At 38.9% G+C, this 14,492-nt stretch overlaps 1 protein-coding gene across 1 annotated transcript in view; it reads right to left on the reverse strand.

The window, feature by feature from the left end:
- Positions 1-1,580: 1,580 nt before the first annotated feature.
- slit3 (slit homolog 3 (Drosophila)) overlaps positions 1,581-14,492 on the reverse strand; it is a 174,755-nt gene continuing 161,843 nt past the window's right edge. Inside the window, exons 33-36 of the mRNA XM_058798199.1 lie at positions 7,306-7,460; positions 6,385-6,673; positions 4,307-4,512; positions 1,581-3,102 (exon numbers count right to left, since the gene is read on the reverse strand). Coding sequence (XP_058654182.1) covers positions 2,867-3,102; positions 4,307-4,512; positions 6,385-6,673; positions 7,306-7,460 — 886 coding nt within the window. The 3' untranslated portion in view covers positions 1,581-2,866. The remainder of the gene's footprint in view (positions 3,103-4,306; positions 4,513-6,384; positions 6,674-7,305; positions 7,461-14,492) is intronic.

Genomic DNA, 14,492 nt, shown 5'->3' on the forward strand with positions numbered 1-14,492 from the left:
TAACGTGATATTTCCTACCGACACACTACAGCAAAAGATAGAAATAACTGACTTAAAACCATTTTTTAGCTGCTGAAAATACTAGTGTTCTGATCATTTTGGCCTCCACTGTAGCTAGTTGTGTGCATATTCAAATGCTGCCAGCCATGCTGTGAATGAATCAGTGTTGCAAACGATTCAACTGAGTGGTTCACTGACTCATAAAGATAGTCGCTGGTCGCCACATACTGGCATAACGTTGTGACCTGCAGAAAGACTCACTGAAAAATCCCCACCACTAAAGCACAGGTTGACAGTCTGTCTGGAATGAAAAAACACAACGGTGTGATATAAATGGTGAAATGACCCAGTGCATTTGGACTGTATAGTTTAATTTAGAGTAGCATACCATGGTAATTTTTACTATTTCTGCCATTTCTGTAAATGACCAGATTTGAGAAATGGTAGGCTGTCGTGCAATGTACTATGAGATCTGAAACTTAATGCATCCGTATCAATATAAAGTGCAAGATCACTGGGTGAGCAAAAACTTACTGAGTGCACCCTAAAGGGAAAAACGATCAAGATCCAGTTATTCAAAGACAACAGGTCACACAGGTTTTGTGGTCTACACACTGCGGGAAAAACATAATCAAAAGTTCAACAAAAATATCAGAGTTCAGACTAATTGGAAATAAAATGGCCCTACAGAACAATCTGCCTGCTGTGGGTCAAGAACACGGCTGTAGTCAGAGGTTTCCTTTGTGTCCTGATTGGTGAAGGAAAAATCATCCTCATCTTAACCAAAATGATCAACTCTATCCTGGCACTAACCCCCTCAATGCCTGCGAGAGACATTCAGACTCACAGCAAATTGGTGTAAACCTCCATCTAGTGGACAAAACTCCTAAATACACCCTCTCTTCACACACACACACACTCTTAACAACAAACCTTCTAAATGCATGGTTCCACGAAGAACATCCATAGAGCCTTTCCATTACACAAAACGTTTTTTTAAAGATTAAAGCTGTCTGTTGTGCCTTAAGGGCTAAAAAGCTATCTGTTAGCATTCACATTCATCTAAATGGCAGTCGTAGTATGCAAAAACATTCCAGAGATACCCAAATATACATATAATGGGAAATAAGAAAAACACAACTCATGACATACTTTTACTATCATTGGGCTGAATCCATTTATAATAATCCATACATATGTTGATATTCGTCTATCTGTACGTTCTAGTTTATACCCTTCTTCTTTTTAATTTATAACTTTATTTTTTTATTTTTTTGTAATGGAGTGGTCAAAAAAAGCCTTTCACTGCATGTCATACTGTGTATGGTATGGTAATGTATGTGACAAATTAAATTTTAATTTGAAAATTTGAAATTTATATAATTATTATATTACTGGATATAGGAACAAATATACAGTATACACATAATATAATTACTGTTCATAATTGGTGATCTGAAATATGACATTGAAATGTCAGATTACTTAATGAAAAATAGAGAAATATAAAAAAAAAAAAAAAAAAAAAGGAAGTAAACCAGCATTATCTCTGAATATAAAACTGGGATATAGAACTGGGAAAGTCATTTTAATATATAAAAAAAAAAAAAAAAAAAATACACACATTACACCTTTGACAAACTGACAATATGTCCCTGGGTTTCGCATTATCTGGATACTGGTTTCAGGTGCATATGAACATTACTGTACGTTTGACAAATTTACAAGAAAAAAAAAAAAATCACAAAAAATCCAACTGTGTATTTCATTACAAGTTTAATTCAACATTCACTGTAAGTTAATCATCACTCTCTAATTCATATTTAACAAAACATTATTAGAAAACGCACCGTATAACAACCAGTCTTCTGATTAGAGGTGCTAACATGACATTGTTCACTGGGGATTCCTACCTTATACAACAGTATGTGGTGAACAGGGATTCTTTAACACTGATTAGCTTTTCCTTGGGAATATCTATAGACCTCGCTCTCTCCGAGTAAGACAATGAGTGTAACAAAACAAAAACAAAAAGGGTACACATGAATCAATACAGTAGTAATGGGTGTAATATATTTGCATTTAATATTTTAGTAAAGGACGGTTATGACGGAATACTACGTCAGTATGAAGTGCTTTGCACCAGAGACGCGGTCACCTGTATCACCTGCCGACGCATTTGGATTTCAACTGTACAAGGTAAAACAGGTAGAGAGCGTTTAACTATCATAGTTACTACAATAGCTTTACTGCCTGACAAGTTCACATTTAACTTTTCCATGCAGTCATGCAAAAAAATTCACTCCGATGAGTTGCAGCTTGTAAACCAGAGCCACGCCGATGAGCTTCGCAAAGCAACATCCAAAGTACAAAATATCGGCCCATCCCACTCGAAATCCGCAGGTGAGCTCTCTGAGGTCCGTTAGGAAGCAGTTCATTTGTTGCCGCCACCAGAGCACAGGAAGTTGGCTCACCACTTCCTGTGTTAGAGAGTCTAGAGAGTCCTCGCCTGATCGGGCACATTTCAGCTCCATTACAATATCTCTCCGCTCTCACACTTCACGACAGACATGCAATACGCAGACCAAATTAATTCTCAGGTTAGGTTGTACATTTATATAGATTTATACATATTTATATAATTCATATATTTTCAGGAATGTTAATCTGTGTGTTTTTGTTCGACGATACAAAATTACTTTTCATATGACACATATAAGCAACATCATAAAAGCAGTCTCTTTCTTTAAAAAAACATCCCTTAATAAAAATAAGTTCTATTTGTGTTTTGTTTATTTTACAATATATTTTCTTTTCCGCTCCATCTTCTTCCAGGTTTGGGACGAGGGGGGAAGGTTGGCTAATATTACAATGGGCACTTTGTGCAGCCGCACTCCACGGTGGTCTCCATCTCCTCGGAAAAGGAGGATCCGTCGGAGCACTTGAAGCTGACCTTCCGTCTCCGGCTCTTGGTGGGGGCGCAGCACAGGCCCGAGCGGCAGGCGCTTGGACACCGAGCGATTTTACTGGTGGAGGTGCAGTTTTTATGGCCCATATTACGCTTGAGCAGCTCACGGACCATCTCTCCTTGGCATGTCGGCTCTGCGTGGAGGAAGGGACGGAGGACAGGCCATCAGATAAAGCATTTATACAAGAGATTAATAAACATAAGGACTTTCACGTCAGATATAAGATATAAGGCAAGCTAAAGATTACGCGAGACAGCATTTGTAGTGAATCGAATTGCTTTAACGCAACATATTTTTGAGTGGAAACATCATTTTGCAGGAAATAAAGTATGTGGGAATTGTATTCATCAGGATTTGCAGTCCCATTCATTTTTGATACAAAGAAATTGATTTTTAATAACAGATATTAGGTACTCTAATGTCAAAATTTTGTTTTTCACAGAAGTCTCTTATGCTCACAAAGACTGCATTTATTTGATCAAAATATAGTAAATATTAATAATATTGTGATAATCTTGTAATATTGTGAAATGTTATTATCTGTTTTCTGTTTTAATACATGTTAAAATGTAATTTATTCCTGTAAGCAAAGCTGCATTTTCTGCATCATTACTCCAGTCTTCGGTGTCACATGATCATAAGCAATATATTTGCTGCTCAAGAAACATTTCTTCTTATTATCATGAATTATGTTGAAAACAGTTGTGCTGTTTAGTGTTTTTTGTGAAACATTTGATATATATATATTTTTATGAATAAAAACTTTTTTTTTTTGTAACAATGTAAAGCCTGCATTCTTTCTAAATAAAAGTACAAATATATATTTCTAAAAATACTGATTTTGAACTGTGTTGCATATGCAATGGTTATGTATTTTTTGATAAATATAAAACATTGTGTTTTTACTTTATGAAATCTCGTGGAGATCTTGTGAAAAAAATGAAAGACTGACTGTTATTACGGTTGTGCTCTATTGAAATGAGATATTATTGCCAGTATCAAAATATTATTGAGACATCATTGTATAATTCTTCCCCACCCAATGAAGTTTGGTTACATCTGCAGAAGAAAAATGTATTAAATTTTAATGAAAGATTATCAAAACAGCAATAAAGTATTTGAATGCGGATCTGCAACTTATTCAATTACAATTAGTAAATGGATATACATACCTAAAACAATATAACAAAAGAATGGGTGATAGAGCAAGGGGTTAAAGCAACCTCACTACAAATTGTTTTTTAAAATCTTGTTTTTATGTTCTATTCTATATGTAAATAAAAATCTATAATTTCCTATCATGAATAATGGATGTCTCCTGCAGTGCTGTGTCTCACCTGTTTCACAGGACGGCCCGCTGTACCCAGACTGGCAGTGACAAACCGGCTCTCCGCTCTCCGTCACCCTGCACTCTCCGTGCACACAGCGCAGCCCCTTGCAGACAGCAGACTCTTCCCTCCTGTCACAGAACTGACCCGAGTATCCATCTGCACAAGAGCAGCTGTACGAGGAGCCCTTCGGCACACACACACCGTGCATACACCTGCACAGGAGGAGAGAGGGAGGAGATAACTGCCTGATACCAACACAACCGTGAGTAGGGCTGGGAGATATGGCCAAAAAATTATCACAATATTTTTCCATATCAGTCGATATCGATAATTTTCAAGATAAATGTCAAATCTTTATTTATTTCAAGTTTAAAGCCAGATTTTTGCTCCAAAGTGAAAGTTGTTGAAACCAGACTGTTAATTTTCCTTAACAAAATAAATATCTTAACATATATTTTCTGCATGTTCTACTGAGTGTTATTGTTTCAAATCGAGAAACGGGTTTGTGTTGCCTGATAATATTAATAATAATATTACTTTTTTGTCTCTTAGAAATGCACATAGTAGTAGTAGCTTGAGTTAGGATGCAGATGCAAATTTTTGTTCATTATCAAAATCAGTAACATCTGTAAGAATTGTAGCAACCTCATTTTTATATGGTGAAATTTAATTATTCTAACTATTCTTATTATTTTAATTTTTTTTTTTTATCAATCATTGGTCTTCCATAGAAGCATACATTTAAATCATGATAATCACAGTTAAAACCACACATATAGCACCTCAATACCATGGTAAAAATATAACTATATGGTTTTTAGGTATTTGTATGAAAAACAGTAGTCTAAAGACATTTAATATAAATGCACACATGCTATAGCTTAGTCAAAATACTGTCATTATATTCCATTACTCCTTTAATATGCTTAATACATGTCTAAATTAATCATATTGTCACCGGTTCGTGGCTTCCGTCCGACAGCCACAAGAGGTCGCCTCTCCATCATATTGACTCTCACACTACACAGACAGTTACACGTCACTCCGGGTCCGGACTACAGTTCCCACCATCCATTGCACTGATTACACACACACATACAGCTGAATCCAATCAGACACGTTTTATAAGCCTTGGATAGCTACTCTACGGAGCCATTCCTAGTTTCTAGTTCCAGTTCTAGTCCAGTCTGGTCATTTCGTGTTGCCTTGTTGTCTGTTTCCTGATCTTCTGCCTGTGTATCTTGGATTAACCCTCTGCCTGCTGTTTCAGACTCTGTTTACTCCTCGCCTGGACTATTGCTCGTGTTATTGGATTACCTCTCATGTCAAGCCCTCTGGATATAGTTCGCCGATCGTAGACCCACGCTAGCCCTAGGATTACTCTTTGTATTGCCTGTGTTATACCTGTTTGCCATTGTTTGACTCTTGCCTTTTTGTGACCACGTCTTGGAATAAAGCTTGCAAATGGATCTGCACGTCTCACGTCTCGTTCACCCCGTAACACATATAATAAAGTTCAATATGAATATCCCACATTTCTGACACAATACCATACTGCAGTTAGTGTTACTACAGTAAGTCCATGGTAAATGATGGCGATTTGTAGATTGAAAAGGCTTTTGACTGTATTATTGCGCACAGTGTTTCTCCTGTTTGTCAGCGCTGTTTCATGTGGTTTTAGTCATTTGAGTCACCAGTGAGTCACACTGGATCTCACACACTGAAAAAAATTATGCTTTTTTTTTTTTAAGGTAAGTGGTTGCAAACAATTTATTTTAGCTACTGTACATTTAAAAAAAAACTTAGTCAACTAAATTTGTTCATTTAAATGTAGCTAAAATAAATTTTGGATTGCAACCACTTACCTTAAAACAATTGAGTAAATTCAAAGAATATATATTTTTTTTCAGTGCAGCGCTGTTTAGTGCTCACGTGACTGAGACTCATCTGCTCTAGTGAGCTCGTTTAAACTTTGATCTCTTCATATCCTTTTATCGTTTTCAAATTATATCGCAATAATTATCGTTAACGATTTATCGGCCAGCCCTAACTGTGAGTGTCTGTGCACCTGCGGGTTTCTGTACCTGCTGCTCTGACAGGGGCTCTGGGAGGTGGTCTCTTCACACAGCGGGCCGCTGTGGCTGCCGGGACACTCGCAGCTCACGCCTGCCTCTCCTCTCTGTCTGCAGGCCCCGTGAGCACAGACGCCGCAGGAGTGACAGCCCGGCAAGATGCCCTCCACCCCTGCCAGCCCACCGCCGAGGTCCTGGAGCTCCCCGTTGAGCCGTACGTCATGAATGCAGCCGTTAAAGGACTGGAATGGACGATCTGGACCCGGTCGCAGGCCTGCTGTGTCAATCAGAGAGGGCACACCTAAAATACCAACAACAGGCAAATATTAGCACACATGCTTATGCAGTGTTGAGGAGTAACTAGTTACATCATGTAACAGAATTACATCATTAAAAAGTATCTGTAATCTGTTACAGTTACTGACAAAAATGTGTAATTAAATTACAGTTTCTTATGAAAATGTTAACGATTACATCTGAATATTTTCACACACATACAGATATGATTGATTTCTTTCCCAAATTGCATTGACTGCTCTAAAATATGAGACACCAATGTTTCAGGAGTTTAGGACGCAAAATAGGACACATGCTTATTCGATAACTGTTTTATTTCCTGTTTAGGTTTATGTATAAGCCTATGCTTTATTTTTATTAATGTTTCAAAATGATTTGAAAACATTTGTTAGAAATTAAGAAAAGTAATCAAGAAGTAATCAAATGTAATTAGTTACATTCCTTTAATAAAGTACTTGGAATAGTTACACTACTTATTGGGGTAACTATTACACTTCCAAAGAAACCTTCCCAACACTGTGCTTACGTTACAATCATTATGCATTCAAACGCTTGGACAGCATCTCAAAACAAACCATATTTAATACTTTGAAACCTTGTGATTTTGATGAACAACGAGGTGTTTTTGAAGCTTACCGCCTATATAGAGCTGTGTGTTGTGGTCCACAGCCGGAGGACGTGGGAGTTTGCCCAGGCTTTTCGGTGCACCTTTATCCACCACCAAACTCAGCGTCTGATTCTGGATCAGCACCTCCACCGTGTGGAAAAGACCATCATTCACCGACTCCACACTGCAAGAAAGCAGGAGATAGATAAAAATATATACATTTGCTGTATTTTTAAATGATAATTATCCAAAATGAGTGTGAAATAAACCATTTCAATATTCATTACATGAAAATTATTTTATTTGTTTTTTTCCAAGGAAGCAGTGTTAGTCAAGAGCACACTTGAGATTAAATATGAGACAAATAAATGAAAGAAAACAAGAAAATAGTCATGAGCTTGGGGTCGTAATATTTGTTTAAGGAAAGAAGCCTCTTGTTATGCTCATTCAGACTCCATTTATCTGATCAAAATACAGTGCATTTAGTAAAATATTGTTCCAATTTCAAATAACTGTTTTCTGTTTGAAGAGATTTTAAAATATAATGTATGCCTGTGATCGAAGCTGAATTTTCATTACTCCAGTCTTCAGTGTCACAAAAAACCTTTCTTAAAAATAGCTTACTAACACCAAACTTTGAATGGCAGTGTAAATATCACTCGTGAGCTAAATATCCTTATTTTTGTGTCATTTCCAATTAAGCTTTTATTTCAGTGTGAAAATATTATTTAAATTTGTGCATTTTGGATACACAAAATTCTAGCTATAAAAGGACTGTTTTAGCCTTAATGACTGTTTTAACTGAGCGTATCATGTCACCACTGGGGTAAATTAACTTTTGAAAGTAACATTTTAAGCCCAAATTAAAAGCCTGAATGTGCAATACAGAATATCTCCCCGCCGTCTGAAAATGCCATGGTTTCCACATTAGACTCCGTCAGGTGTATTTCCAGTGAATTTGGCACTGATGTGGGGAGTGCTTATGTTGTGGGAAAAGGAGAGCTTGTGTTGGCCATGAGTTCACTCTTTCTTTGAGTTAGCACGCTCAAATCACATCCTGCTGAGTTTGGCACTGTGACTGCGTGAACTCCTGAGAGCGATTCTGTTTCACACGCTCATTTTTTAACCATTGAAGAGTGCCGTTTGTTCCCGGGTTCCACAAAACCTCCATGAAACATCTCATAGACTCATAGAGTGTGCTCTGACCGGCGCAGCTGGATTTTCGCCTGTTTCCTCCTTAGTTTCTTACGATGCGGTGCATGTAGCGCTCTGTTTGGCCCAGATTCTGCTGACTTCTAGGACTGTATTTTGCTTAAAGGTGAGATTTAAGGTTATGAACTTATCAGTTGCCCCTGAACTATGAGAAAGCAGTCTGCTCAGGCTACAGAAAGCCCAGTTTTGTATTGTAGTAGTTATTGCTGGATGGAACACAAGCAGTTACAGACAGCTAGAGACAGTGGTTTGGCAAAGAAGCCCAGAGACCAACAGAGAGAGGAGAAGGGGGTGCGAAAAATGATATTGTGGCGAGTACAGTATATCTTAATCCTCACCTCAACTTAAAACAAGGTTTTCCTCTTTTTCTGTCTTTGGCAAATATAAAAAAAAAAAAATATAAAAAAAAACATATATATATATATATATATATATATATATATATATATATATAGAGAGAGAGAGAGTTCATCAGTTCATTTGCAAAAACAGATAACAGATTTTTCATTGTGCATTCCAATTAATCTCAATCTGCACTTGGGTTATTTTGATCAGGTAAAAAATAACAAACAAAAACATACTAGCTATCTAACACAATTAAATAATACAATCACATAATAAAATAGCATAATAAAAAAAAGATTTTTGAAAATTGAAATGTTATCTGTTTTTGCAAATAAGCTCTTCATACTGTTTGTATTATATATATTCACATGTATTAAACAAAAAAACAACAACAACAGAGCACTGCCAGCATAAATACATTAAGCAAACAATCAAGCTAGCATTAAAATGAGCTCATTTTTGCGGGCAGGCAGCTAGTATTTGCGCTGGCCCGCAATGCTATTTTCCATTGCTGAAATGCTGAGGCCATAGGTGCGGATAGAGATCAGTGTCCCCAGATATAGGGGGGTACGGTTCACGGAGGTCTTGGCTGAACAAAGACCCAACACAGGCGCACGTGTGGTTTGCATTACAGGCCCATAATTCAATTCCTGTTTCAAAATAGGCTTTTGCAACAAACACTACAGTCCGCGGGCTGAGACCCCCCAAACATCTCAAGCCCGTCCATCTGATACATCAGTACCACCATAGATGAACGGCTTTATTATAATATAAGGACATTTTCATCCACTGTCTCTGGTTTTGACAGCCGTCTTTCATTAAGAGAGCCTACACGCCAGCTGGGAAAGGAAACGGGAAGAGTATTTTGTGGAAAAGAGAGTGGTGAGAGTGGGAATATAACAGAACAACAAAGAAAATTCTATTAAGAGAATGAAAACATTCTTAATCAGGTACATAAATCTCACCATGGGGGACAGAGGTCATCATTTGGAGCTAACAAAATGTATGCAGTGAAGCTCTAGCACCACTAGGGGGCACCAGAGATCAAGATGTAGCCTAGCGCTTGCAACTATCGGCCTTTTGTTCATATTCTGACAGACAGAAAATATCCCGAGGCCGTAATATTTTTAGAACAGGGGGTTGAGAAGGTGGAGTGTCTTTGATGTGCGGCTAGCCTACATATTAGCTTCAAGCAGCCCATTATGGAGCTCAATAAAAACAAACAGAAATCCGTGGAAGATTTCAGCAACCTCGTGTCACCCCTCTCGCACGAGGGGAAGTCAATTTCCTGTCAGCTGAAAATAAAATACTCTGTTTTTCCTTGAGCGAAACCGCATTATAAATGACACATACACAAAGTTAGGAACTATTACCGGCTCCTTCATCTTGGAGAGTTATCTAGATCAGAAAAGCTGTAGACATATTTACATTTTCCAGATTCAATTACGCGGCACTATCATTTGCTTACACGAGCTGTGAAGTCAATTATGCCCTTCTGGAACGTGAATTGCTAAACAAGCTTATGTAGCGTTTGATATATCATGAGGTGTAACCAAGTAACGTTAGCTTTACTCTACAGATGGACTGAAGTTAACAGGTAGCATCAAAACACTTGTAAGTAGCAAGGAACAAGGTCTCATCCTTGGGATGAGAATATGTAGCTTTCCTGAAGCTCAAACAGTAGAGCATAGCGCTAGCAACGTTAAGGTCTTGGTTTGATTCTTGAGGAAAACCAGAACTGATAAACTGTGTGCATAAATCCCTTTACAATGCGCGATGAGTAAATCACTCACATATGCGACTAAATCTTCACTCTGGGTGACTAGCCAATGGCTAATAAATTCTTAGATTTTACTCGCCAGTGTGAGTTGGAGGCTTAAAACAGATATATTTTCACTCGCCGAACACTCTGAGCGAGGCTAAACTCTAGTGTGAAGGCTCACTACTCACACAAGAGCGAGAGAGTCTTAGGGTGTGTTCACACCTGTCTTGTTTGGTTCGATTGAATCGAACTCAAGTTCGTTTCCCCTCTTGGTGCAGATCTTTTGGGCAGGTGTGAATACAGCAATCGCACTCGGGTGCGGACCAAACAACCGTACCGAGACCCAGCTGAAGAGGTGGTCTCAGTCCACAATGTTTACAGTTTCTGGTTCAATTGCAAAAAGGGCAGTGTGAAAGCGAACCACACCAAACAAAAATTTTAAGAACAACCATATTGATAGCCTACTTATGGATACTTACCGGTTTCTCCAGTAGTGGGCGGAACTAATGAGCAAACGACAATCTCATTGGCTGGCGCTCACCTATTATTGATTTGATTTCAGCAAATCAGTTTGAGCGAAGGCAGACAACGTCATTAATATTCATGAACCCAGCAGCTCATTAATCCTTAGTGCATTTTATATTGTTATTAGTAGTAGAATTCATATTATCACTATTATTCTTTTTTTTTTTTTTACAGAACCACTGAATGACCAACAATATTTTAAGCACCACCACCAGTCCTAAGTTCAGTTAAAATGACAAATATGCATTCATGCATACATGGTTACCAAGTTTTAATTTTAATTACTAAAATTCTATCATTAAATAATGCTTGATTTTCATAATCATATTATAATGCTTGACTGACTGATGTTTAAAAAAGCTGTGCAATTTCACAAACATTTAAGCTTTAATTACATTAAAGGTAAATGTAGGCACAATAAAACTTTGTGTGTGGACCGTTAGCATTAGCATCCCTCAGCTTTGACTGTGCTTTCTGCTGTCGGACTTAGCACACCACGACCATTTAATCTTCTCAAACCCAACGAACTTACTTCATGTCCAGTCACAGTTCAGGCTGAATTACCACTATACTTTCCCCCCCATTCAAACATTCTGCTCACACAGGAACTTAGTGCTGATCTGGGGCGAAATGAAAACAGGCCGTAAAAACATACCCTGACCCCTCCTTGTTCACCCTAGTGCTGCTCAGTGTTAAACCCGGTTGACATGCCAAACATTAGCTGCATTTGGAGAGCTGTGGTTAGGCGTGGCGCAGGATGGCGAGCCCACGCTGAGGAGCTGGGGGCAGGGAGTGCTGCAATTCTAACATTCTCGTTCAATTTCCTGCGATGTTTCCACAAACCGCTGCTTCTGCTGAGGAACTGCCCACGCCGCTGCTTAAACTAATACTCATATTAGCGTGACATTTAGTAAAGGGCAGCGCATTAACACGCTGCATGGGCCCGAGCATTCATCTCATGGTAATGAGGCATTACTGCTAGTTAACAGCCTCCGTCGCTCTCCTCCCCAGTGCATTTATCAGTCTCTCCATCCCTCCCCTCACCCACACCTTCCGTCAAGGCAGGATCACATTGCAGAGATAAGTGTCCTTCACTCTTCGTCGGCTCTCAGTCGCTCTTCATGTCTCTGGGGTCCGATCTGTCTTCTTTCCACCGCCCTTTCCCTCTCACCATTTCACTTTTCTTCATCAGCATTCCTTGTTTTTACTGTCGGGGATCTCTTGCTGAAGTTCAGCAGGGACGAGGTGTAAGAAGAGCTGAGCGAGACCTGTAGATGGTATGGGAATTTTGCTCTGATCTTCGCCCCACAGAGTCTTTATGACCCAGTTCCACATTTGAAGTCAAGCACCCGCAGAGAGCCACTGAACCAGACTCGGCTCAGGAATGCTCCAACCACAGCCTCAAAACTCCAGCTTCCACGGTGGGAAAACCAAAGCAAGGGAGCTGCCCGAACGCTGCACCCACGTCCAAGCGCTGCGGCGTAGGACGGGTTACAAATTGAGCAGCTGGCTCTGTTAGCTCTGGTTACACATTGTTAACGCTAACTATGACATGGAGAACTCTGGAACACGTGTACCATTGCCAAATAATCTAAATTGAGACGGAAGGACATGTTCTCTCCTTGCACCTCCTCTCCTCACATGTGAACCTCATTCTTTACCCCAACACAATGGGGTGCAGATATGCCAAAGCCACACTGCACAATGTCGCTTGGGGAAAAACAAGATAATTAGAGGGTGAGCATGGATCTGTGATTAACTGTGGGTGCCATGATACATCTTGGACTTAGCAGGGACCTGGCAACAAAACTTACTTCATTTAGTCACACCACTGCATATTAATTTAAACGGGATGTCTAATGCTATTTCATGCATTCTGACTTGGATTCTCATGCTAAACATGACTCAAAAACGAGTTGGAAATATGACGGAGTATTTCTGTGCCAAAGACACTCTTTCAGGGTTCGTATAAGTTTCGTAAAGTTGTTTTTTTTTTTTTTCTCGAGTATGACCCTGTGTGACATCATAAAGGGCAGAATTCATTATTTTCCGGAAAAAAGCGCGCACACATCAACAACCATCAACGTGCTTAATTCGTTAATATGTTAGCTATAGTTAATTTAAGTTTTACAGGGGGTCGTTAGAGAAATTTGTGTTTCACAGACGTACGAGTCCGCATCTGCCACGCCGGTGTTTTTCTCACACAACCTCTGTAATAATTACCTACTGTTTTTCGGCAAACTCAGTGATCCTCTGAGAAAACGAATCATGTCCGAATGCGAATGTCTGTGTTTGCCAACAATATTTTTTTCACAACGCATTTCCTTGTGTGTTTTGCCCAACGTTAATTACCATAGACGCTCTTACGGCAAAGAAATAAAAAATAACAATAATAAAGATCCAGATCATGTAAATTGTAAAAACTGGCTACTGTAATATCTTCATTTCTGCACTCATTTACATGATGCTTTAATTACATACACTCTAAAAAATGCTGGGTTAAATACAACCCAGTGCTGGGTAAAATATGGACTAACCCAGCTATTGGGTTGTTTAGACCCAGCAGTTGGGTTACTGCCTAGAAGGTTGGGTTAAACATTTAACCCAACTGTTGGTTGAAAACAACCCAATTGCTGGGTTTGTCTATATGTCTATATATAAGTTTTTGTTCCTGTTTTATTTATGTCGATGATCGCTACGCAAAGGCTTTGCATGCTTGTGACTCTTTAGCTCCGCCCACGGCACGCCTCCAGGAGCTCGACAGCTGTAAAACTGTATCTGTCTTTTATAAATCTGATACAACTAAAGATTCTTCGGAGATATGAAGGATGCAATACTACCCTATAGGTACTCAAGATTAACATGAGATTGTCAAACTATGTGTGTTATGTCTACTTTAACTGTTCATGTTCACAACTGTGTCCCAGCCAAGTGGTTAGTACATGTGCTGCTACATCACATTAAACTGTGGTGCTCATATAGCGCTCATTCTGCCCGTACCAGCCTGAAAAATACAACTCTTAGCAGGGTTTAGCTAAATTAATGATACCATTGGAGATTTTGGTCATTCCCCATTCAAGGAGATAGAAGCTGTACTTGTACTGCTAACTACATAGAAAGTAGCTGCCTGGAGTATTCCAAGATGGATGCAACTTGAAACAACAGTCTATTCCTTTTCTCTTTATCTTCTTCTAAACAAAAGGCCAAAAAAGTGTGCAAGTGCTTTAAATGCATGCTTGCAATTACTACTAGAAACACTGGAATTAAGTGCATGTATTCTCAGTCCGCAAAGACAAGGAATCTGATTGAAACGTTATTTTTCATGCTGTGACTCCCTCACAGAGCAATCGATTCAGCCCTTGCTGCAGGCAG

Source organism: Onychostoma macrolepis, chromosome 14 (genome assembly GCF_012432095.1).
Source record: "Onychostoma macrolepis isolate SWU-2019 chromosome 14, ASM1243209v1, whole genome shotgun sequence".
NCBI lineage: Eukaryota > Metazoa > Chordata > Actinopteri > Cypriniformes > Cyprinidae > Onychostoma > Onychostoma macrolepis.